Genomic DNA, 10274 nt, shown 5'->3' with positions numbered 1-10274 from the left:
TTTTCATTTACAACAAACTTTTCTTTTCAAAATGCAATTAAAATAACATTGTATACCTATGGATCCTTCTAATTCCGTATTCTCTTCTTACTAATGCATTCTGCTTTGTTAGTGGATTGCACTTTGCATCAGCTTTAGTTTGGCTGTCTCAGTGTAAAATGCTCTTTTGAAGTTCTTTTGAAGAAATACTGCAGTCAAGTATTTGTGACAGACAGCTTTTAATCATGCTAAACTTGCTTTTCTCTTTCTGTCCCCACAGACTGGTGGTCTCTTCTGCTGAACTCTGACAGAGCCAAGGATCTTTTCAATTTGAGATCAACTTTCTCCATTTCAGCAGTGTCTGGCTTCTCATATTCAAAGGAATTAGACATCGTCACTTAATCATTAGTCTCTTGGCAGCTCACTGTCTTTTTCAGCACTAATAAACTGCCTTAAATCCTGCTCTGTCTGGGAATAAAAAGAAAGAAAGAGTAGTCACCTTACATTTGTAGCAACTGGTGGACTAAATCTCAGGCTAAATAGATTTGAACTAAAATACTTTTAGTGCCAAATTTCTTTGTGCCAATATGGATGAAACGCAAAACGGCAGGACTTCCTTGGCTAAAGGTGCCAAGGACATTGCTAAAGAAGCCAAGAGGCAAACTGCCAAAAATTTAAGCAAAGCTGTTGATCGTGCATCAGATGAATACTCCACTCGTCGCAGCTATAACCGCTTCCAGAACGAGGACGAAGAAGAAAACAACTACAATGCTTACGATCAGCAAGACGGTCACTACGCCGACAACGCAGGCAACGACGAGGACGAGGCCTCCAGTGACGCCACGGAGGGCCACGACGACGAGGACGAGATCTACGAGGGAGAGTACCAAGGCGTTCCTGCCCACAGCGATGGGAAGCAGCGGGACGGGCAGGTGGCTCTGGGCCAGCCGGTTTCTGACAGCCTAAAGAGCCGCAAGGAGCTGGAAAACGAGAGACTGGCCGACGAGGAGGAGCTCGCCCAGCAGTACGAGCTGATCATGCAAGAGTGTGGCCACGGGAGATTCCAGTGGCAGCTGTTCTTCGTACTCGGGCTGGCGCTCATGTCAGACGGCGTGGAGGTGTTCGTAGTGGGCTTCGTCCTACCCAGCGCCGAGACAGACATGTGTGTCCCCAACTCTGGTGCCGGGTGGCTTGGTAAGCATTTGCATTCCCCACTTTTCTGAGTTGTTTAAATTTGTACACAGATACAATACATGCTTCACCTGTTGGTAGTGACCCCCTCAGACATTAGACAGGAAATTACAGCCTGAAGAGCAATTTAACACCTTTTTAAAATCTTGATTCTTCTCTATCTAGGCTGCAGTTAGGGATGGTCAAATGAAGCTTCGGGAACCACTGTCTTTATTTTCTGAGCCTACTAGATGGCGCTCTTGGTTTTAAGAGAAAGGCCTAAGGCATTGCGATTCTGTGTATTCTCAACCCTTTGAACAGAGAACGCCATCTAGTGGGATCAGAAAGTAAAGACACTGGTTCACAAAGCTTCATTTGGCCATCACTAGTTGGCTAGACTAGTGATGTAGAAGTATACTCCAGGGTGTGCCAGTGCACCATGACATCACTGTTCCAACGGTTTATAGTGTCACCACTTGTAGTGTTTAGCATTGCCAGACCTTCCTCCACAGCACTGCAGAGGAGGTTTTGGCTAGTCCAAACAGCATTCTGGGATGGCACAAAAATGAGCTTTGGTTTATTGGTGGTAAGCAGCGGATGGAGCAATGGTGCTTCTGCAAAATAGCTTCTGCAAGGAACTTGTTTTGGTGTGACGTTTAAGTTTAAAAGTTGTTTGTTGTGCAACAGAAAACTCAGATTGGACAGATAGTCTAGCTAGCTGTCTGGATTTACCCTGCAGATGTCTGAGGAGCAGGTAACCATAGTCCTCAGAAATTCACCGGAGTTTACAACGCCAACACAAAGAAAGCGGAATGTAACGGACATCCGGCCAAATGAGGGACATTGGGTGGAATTTCCGGCAGCAACCGCGCTATCCCGGCAGTGAAACGTTGAGGAAATAGACCACACCCATCACCGATGCTGGGAGGAATCAACCAACGTTCTTCTTAATCTTTATACTCTTTAAAAGCTCAAACAGCTTGTTAATATGAGTGCCATGGTCTGAGAAAAGTTTTTTTCGGTTATCCCACATGAGAAATTTCTGTTTGTGCTTTCGTCCTTGTTTTTCTCACTGGTTTGGGGTGGGGAGAAGCTCAGTTGAAAAAAGGTGGTATCATATTTCTCTGCACCAATCAGTTTGAGCACCATTTGAATTAACAAGATGAAGAGCCTACAGTCCTGCTAGCCTTTCTGTGAGACAATGCATGATGCTTTAAGATAAATCTGCATGCTAAAATTCTCACAATAACAACATTGTGATGTTAAGCAGGTTAGGGTTCACCACCTTAGTTTAGCATGTTAAGCTGATTTACACATTGCGCCCTGTGTCTTTTAGTTGTAACATGCAATAAACCATCTACCATTCCCTTTAAAAGCCAGGCTCATTTTTACCTTGGTGCATTGCTATTATGATGGTGGATTTGCACCGTAGTATTCTTATTTTTAATAGTTTGCGTGTGTGTGCTGCTGCACTTCCCTGTGTGTGTAACAAGCATAGTGTGCACACACTGTGCATAAGCCTAGGCAAAAATGCTCTGTAAAAACAATGAAATGCTGCGTTACTGACTTTAGACCAGGTTATGTTGGTCTATGGCAGTTTCTGCTGCTGCAAGATAGCAATATGCCAAGAATTCACCTGAACACATCTCCCTGTCAGACAAACACGCCCATGGGCGCAAAGATGGGTGCAGGTACATTTGCTATTTAAACAACATGGGCGCAGAATGGGAAATTAACAACTACGTCGGTCTTAAATAATGTGCAGATGAAGCTAACTAGAACAGCTGTGGGGCTGTTTGCTGTGTCAATACATTCTGATCAAACCACACCCTTCAGCTCCCGATGAAGCATATTAGCACAATAAAAACTCTTAAGAATCTCGGATTGTTGCTTATTTAGTCATACATATTTAATGTTAAGTGTTCAGGCGCATCTGACCTGAAAGCCTCACATTTACAGTGAAAGATGCCTCTTACTTTGCGGGCATGGAGATGGACTCTGCTAGTCGGATGAAAGTAAATTACATGAAGTTAAAGATCGGTAGGAATATCTGAACATTGATAAAAATCAGTTTTCCTGCTAGCAACCTGCTAATGATGTGTGCTGTTTATGGCTTGCAGGGCTGCGCATTGAGAGTAGTGGTGGGTGACATTTGCAACTCTAATCTCGTTGCTTTAGGAGCTTGCCAGTGAGTTGTCATGGCACCAGGTATTTGGGTATGAGTAGGAGGTGTGTTATACTGTAGAGCTCCCACACTCGGGAAAAGTTGTGCCATAATGTGTCTGTATGCGATTTGGCTCCATTACTTGCCTCAGATATATCAGAAGTATGTCTGCACAGCACCGGGCAGTTTCCTGTATCTATTTTTGTGCCCATGCTTGTTATGTCAAGGCATTAGGGAATTATCTTTTCCTATAGAAAAATCTAAATAAAACATATTTGTTTTTGTGTTTTCACAGTATGATTGTAAAGTTTTGTAAGCCAAAAGAGAATATCTACCTTGTTTTTTTTGGAGAAGAATAGTTTATTGTTCACCCAGATTTCACCCTTGTTGTGACTCATCTCTCAGTGGGAGACAGGACTGAGAGGAGAGGAAGAATGAGTCATTTTACCAACTTACTCTCTCTCTCTCACACACACACACACTACGTAAATAAAAGATGTGTATATGTTCACTTGTAAGGAATAAACCTTACAAAGTATGTAGTGGTAAATTAAATTGATTGGTGTTTTTAGCACAGTTTCTCTCTGGCTGGTAAAAGAATCATGGGAGGAATAATAAAATAGAGAAAATGATACAGATATCATCCAGCACAGGAAAATCTGGTTACAGCCCAATCTTCAGATCAAATTACACGGTATGATCTAATGCTTGAGCATTAAGCTTAAATTACAATTAGAACTGATTCACATTAAATGGTTCCTTACTGCAAATAATTGCAGTGCAGTACATGTGCACAGGAACACAACCAGCTGCAGCAGCAGTGATGGCTCTTCTGTGTGTTGCATCAACAACTTCGACAGAAATAGATATTGATTTGGCAGAAAGTTGTTTTTCAGCAGTGTGCAAGTGGAGTGTTACGTCAGGACGACGGCCGGGGAGTTTTTGAAAGGAGTGTGAGGGGTGGGGGGGGGGGGGATATGAGAGGATATTTAATAATGCAACAGACATCATTTACAAAAAAAGCGGGAACAAAACAGGAGAAAAAAAATGTACCTTTTTAAAAACAGGCACAGTTTTTATAGATTCATCTAATATTCCAAATGCCACCCTGAACATCTCTAATAAACACCAGTATTAGACTTGGTAGTTTTTTTCTTTTCTTTTTAATGACCATATTAAACAACTATTTAAATCCAGTGTTACTATATTTTTGGTAACTACTCACCGTTTTTTTAAGCAGCATGTTACCGATTACTACCACGATTCACTGGTTAATTTAGGAGGTCTTTGACATAAAGTGTCTCAAAAAAAACTAAAAAACAAGGACAAATATCTTCCAGAGTTCCCTTCTCAACCTTTATACAAAAAAACTAAAATGCTGCAACATTTATATTTTTACTGTTCATCGTTTTTCTCCATGTCCCCCCTTCCAATTAACTCATTCATTCCTTCATTAGCACGCATCGGTAGTTTTTTTTTCCTATAACCTACTCCAAATATGATGCCTTTTGCTGAAAAAGGCTTTTCCTTTTGATATAATACAAAAGGTGTGATGCTCTCTAGATGTGGGATGTTCCAGGTTTTTCTCTCTCCCTGCTCTCGTCTCTTACCCTCCTGCTGTAATCCCTCTCTTACACTCTCTCCGTCTCATAGCCGTGTCTGCGATCTGAAGATATGGGCTTGAGTTGATCTCTGCAGCATTGTGCTTCACTGCAGTTTAGCCATGGTAGACTGGCTCACGTACCTCCCCAGAGAAAGAGAGGGAGAGCGCTGCTTTCATGTACTTCCTATCAATGCCCTCCCATCTCTTATACCGTCCCCCACATATAGCTTTTCATTTGTCTGCTGGTGTTTTCCTGCACCACAGTTAGCGTTTTGAAAGGATGAAGCTGTGCTGCACAGAGGGAAGACTTTGAGGAGTAAGGAGCTTTGTGTGTTTCAGTCCCTTTACATGTCCAAACACAAAACACAATCGACTAGGGAATTTTTAAGAAACACACTCTGTTGGAGTCTGAGGTCAACTAATTTTCACTCCCTGACCCCTGTGTGTCTCTCTTCCCAACAAAGCACCACCCGAGGATCTACAGTATTCATTCAGTGTCCGGGCACAGGAACGACTCGCTATGGATTTACTGTAAAACGGGATTGAGTTGTTTCTTGTAGCAGAGTTAATCCTGTACCGTCTGTCAGTATGGTGAGCGTTTGAAAGGTTACTTTTAAAATCTAACATGTTAAAAGATTAGCTACCCCTGTTCTAAAGCTAAGTTATGAAACTATTTGAATAACTTCATCAACGTAATGGAACTCATCACTGTACATTTTGATAATAATTACTTTTTGATTAATTTTCTAACCATTGTTTTGAACAGGGCATGGCAGACTCAGGTTGCTTCACTGAAACACAAGAACCACTCTAACACATTACATCAGGGTGTCAAACTCAACATCACCAAGGGCCACACTGGAAAATGAGAATCACATCAGGGGCCAGACATGTAGGGTTTATTGGGTTTTGGGGTCAGGCAGCTCACGGATCGTGAGGAGATATTTGCTGTATGTGACAACAAATGTTGTAGCCTAAAACCTGCGTGACATCGCTTAGAGCACCTTTTACCCCAAAAAGTTAAACATCTTTGACTGTATTATTGCATGTCTCATATAGTCTTGCTACTCAGTTTGGTCAACATAAAGTCATTAAAAAAAGGAAGCAAAAATGTTTTTAGCCATCATAGAAGAAAGCGCCGAGAAGGATTTTTGATACGCGGAATTTGGCCCGCTGGCCTTGAGTTTGACACGTGTGCATTACATCATATACACAAGATGACCTATGAATAACTGAAGTCTGATACCACGTTCGGGTCATGTTGAGAAATTGCTTAAATGGAAAGGTTGTTGCATTAACGCACCATGAAAGCAACTCGAATATTACAACCTGGGCGGGTTTTGTGCTGCGTTGAGTTTAAAAAATGACTTTACCAGTACCCTTAAAGTGATACAGATTCCGTTAGAGTACTCCATTCAATACACTAGAGATGTAACAATTCCAAATGTTGCTGTTCAATTAATAGTCTCAGGAATAATATATAATTTGCTCTTTCAGTCAAATTAAAAATATATATATATATATTATTTGTTCTTTTATAAAACAAATTAAAGTTTGGCTGGATTCCAGGATCCATCTTTTGTTCCATATCATTGTTTTGTGACCCAGATGATGTAGTAACACAGCAACACAGACTCTTTATCATAGAAGATTGGATTTTTCTTCTGAAAGCTACAGCGCGTATATTCTGTCTGCCCCATGAGGAAGTAATGACAACCAAAGTGTCGGCACATCCACGTGATACAAGCCTTCAGTGATCACGCACCATAATCCCACCCCTCCCCAACGCAGTTACCACAGCCAAGGAGGGTTAAAAAAACATGACGGACTCTTCAGCAGAGTTAAATATATTCTCTCAAACTTCTGTGCGCAAAAGTCGATCGACAGCACAATCTTGTGAACATAGCCATACTGAGAAATATAGAGAGAGTTGTGTGGAGCGGATAGTTGTACCTAACGTTGAAGCAACTCATTTGGCAACGACTTGAATGTAACAGAAAAGTTCCCCCCTAAAGCTTTAAAACGACCTTCCACTTTAAAGAGTTTTTATAATACTAGCTGTGTCAGCTACTATTGATTTGATAACATTTAAAACACAAATAAAACACGCTCTCCTCCAGTTTACGGTCTACTGTGAGACAAGACGATTTCCATTCCCTTCATTGAATTCTCCAAAAATGTGTAGTTTGAGTCTAAATGGTCTCGAAAGGAGGAATTGTTTCCAGTCTTTATTCTGCGGCCAATAACACAATTCCTGACTGACCCATCCTGATCTGCTGATTGGCATGAACAATAAACCCTTTTATGAAAGTGGATTGCATTGACCGCGGCTGGAGCTCTGTGGATCAGGGGCAGGTGTTTAAGTTGTTCAGACAGAAGTATTTTGAGTGAAGTCCACCTTTTACAAAAACAAATCAGCAGGTGTTGGATGTAATTAAAACCAAAGGAATGTGTTGTTCTCCCGGGGGTCCACTCTCCCTCCCCCATTCCCTCCCCCTTTTCTGCTCCCATTCCCCGCTGTAACCAACTTGTCACTCACACTCGGCCCTCTGGGAATTCCCTCATCTGTTAAAAACCCAAAGCTCTTTAGATAATACCCTAAATGTACCCCACTGAGGAAATGAGCGCTGGATTCTCCCGACTGCTGTCTGTCTCCTGTCATCCATGCCTGGACGCTGCATGGCGGTGTGGAGAAAAGAAAAGGAAAAAACAGAGCCGAGAGGCGTCAGGAGAGAATTACACTTGCACATAAGAGCTAATTACTACAGCTGCATGCATGCTGGAGACAACTTGAGAGTTAGCTGAAGTAATCCTTGTGAGAAGCTGCACCGTGTACTGTTAAAAAGAGCAGAGACACCGTCTGCTGCAAGCTCTTGCTTAAATAGAAAAAGATTGGCAATGCAGTCCAGATCGGCTCACTTCAACTTTACTGAGAATTCTTACGGATGTCCAGGCATCAAACCAGTGTTTTTACTACATGTGTTTAAAGGAAAAAACTAACCTTGAGACTTACAGTATGTAAAGATGGTTGTGGTATTATTTGCCCAGAGATTTCTGCAGCAACTGTAATTCAATGGCTGTGAATGGAATTTAATTTGTAATGCTTGCATTAAGCATTTAAATGGAGCTTTACTTGTAGTACAGAAAGGAACCGAGGTCTGGGATTGCCTGCACACGGCTCTCACCAGACATTACCCAACACTTGAAATACCATGTTTTTTCTCGGCCGCATGCACCAACATACACGGGCGCGCGGGCTAAACAAAGAACAGAGGTCAACACACGCAGTAGTGTGACTTCATTCTCTGCTCAGGACGTCATTACTACACTCTATACAAAGAAAATGTGGTTGTGTAGTTTGTCGCTATATTTGTGTTTGTTACCTGGAGTACATACTGTATAACAGCTGTCTTTTCAACTACTTTTGGCTGAAAAAATAGTCTGCAGCAGAGAGCTTGAAACCCAAACCATCCAGCCTGCCAGATACTGGACCAGTGTCAATGCAAACATTTTGTGCAGACACTCATGGTCTCCTGAAGATGTACCCTACAGACTTTGACCCTCTGAGTCATCTGCTCTAATGCCAAGAGCAGAGTAGAGCAAAGTTTTCACTTATCCTGTGAAATATCTCAACAAATACCAGATGGAATGACACAACCTTTATTAAAGATATGCATGTATCCTAGATGATATATCCTTATAACGTTGGTTTCCTGACTCACTTTCCACTTGCGCTTTACTGGGCATGCATTTCCAAGACTTAACTTAACAAAGTCTACTTTCTTTTGTCTTACACACATAAATGCAGTGATTGTGTGGTGGGCCCAGAGAGCTTTTAAAACGTGGGTGACAACAAAGTACTGTGACTGAACACATCCTGTGTAGACACTGATGGAGACACGGCACGTGTTGGAGCTTTTAAATAAAGATGCCAGGATCAAACCCTGTGTTTTTAGCTCTGGTGACGGGGAATAAGATATTCAGTTGTAATGTGTTACCTTTACAGGGTTAGCCAGTTAAACACAGCTGTTGTCCCTGTGCTCGACTACTTTAAATGACCCTCTCTCATTTACATAATAGCCCTGCAATCTAGAGGCCTGTGGCGTCTTTAAGATCTGACCTGAGTTTGAACTCCAACCACAGAAAGGTTCCCAATGCGTCTCAGATGTGCCACCACCCTCCCCCTTTATCACACATGCAAACCCAGGGCTAGGGGAGCCATAAAACAAATGAGCAGGTTTTAGCAGATAGCATCTACTCCAGTTCATGCGTTCAGATGCCTTGTTTGTGTGTCTCCACACCAATCAAAAGATGTCACCAGCTTGTGTAGAATGCGGCCGCTTTGATATTCACATTAATATTTCTAAGCTAGCGCTAGCGTAGCTTGCTCTCTACATCCTGCCGCCTATAGGAGAGCCTTCTCTGCAGCAGCTTTGCATAGATAGATCCTGTGGCTGTCACCTGTAATGAATCACTAGCTCTCAGCATCATGTCTGCGCAGCTTGATAAGACCTACTTTCAGCGTATCTGTCCCATCACCACAAACACCCAGGATGAAAAAAAGAAAAAGGCTTCCTTTCCTCTGTCTGCGTTCGTTCTAGTGCTGCCTCGTCAAGGTATCGCATCTCCTCTTCCAAACGCATTAGCATTTTATTAGCACGTAGAGAGTAAAATGGATTTTTTTACTGGCCTGACAACTCCTACCCTTCTCCACCAGCCCGTCCTTTATGCGGCATGTTGCCGGGAACAGGAAGAGAAACAACACTGACTTCCTGATGCCTGGCTTCCAGTTCAACTACTGCTCTTTTTCCCCTACAGTCACTTTCAGGGAGTCAAATCTTCATTATAATGTGAGCAGTGCTAGTTTCCTAGACAGCGTTACTAAAAACATATTGAATTAACAAATGAGATACCAGTCAATAGACAAATGAAATGCAAACCCACCTCCCATGCAAAATGAAGCATGTTATTGCCTGTGTGCATCGAGCAGCTGTTGTAACCGAATCCTTTTACACTGAGGTTGGATCATAAAATGTTGTTCCGCAATGCTTGCTGTTAGAAAATGGAAAACTCTACCTTCAGGCCAGAAAAACACAGAGAATAGAGTAGATCTACAGTGTTGTTGAGCTCAACAAATTAATTCCAGCTCTGCTATTGATGCTGACCTCTGTGTGTTGACGATGGCTGGGAAGTAACAGAACCAAGTTCTAGTATCTCTTTCTAATATCTATAGTGGTACTGATGCCCCTAATGCTTCAGCTGATGTTTAGCAGCTGTGTGCGTATGTGTGTGCCACTCTATATGCTATATGTATGTGTGTGTTTATGTGCATGTGCGTGTCTAATGCTCTTCTGTACC

At 42.2% G+C, this 10274-nt stretch overlaps 1 protein-coding gene across 1 annotated transcript in view; it reads left to right on the top strand.

Moving 5' to 3' along the window:
- Nucleotides 1–264: 264 nt before the first annotated feature.
- The window catches only part of LOC117959138 (synaptic vesicle glycoprotein 2C-like), a 28909-nt gene continuing 18899 nt past the window's right edge, over nt 265–10274 (top strand). Inside the window, exon 1 of the mRNA XM_034896103.1 lies at nt 265–1173. Within this exon, the coding sequence (XP_034751994.1) occupies nt 567–1173 (607 nt within the window). The 5' untranslated portion in view covers nt 265–566. The remainder of the gene's footprint in view (nt 1174–10274) is intronic.

The sequence above is a fragment of the Etheostoma cragini genome, chromosome 16, assembly GCF_013103735.1.
Source record: "Etheostoma cragini isolate CJK2018 chromosome 16, CSU_Ecrag_1.0, whole genome shotgun sequence".
Lineage (NCBI taxonomy): Eukaryota > Metazoa > Chordata > Actinopteri > Perciformes > Percidae > Etheostoma > Etheostoma cragini.
The sequence above is the reverse complement of the archived record's forward strand: the minus strand, read 5'-3'. Positions and strand labels throughout refer to the sequence as shown.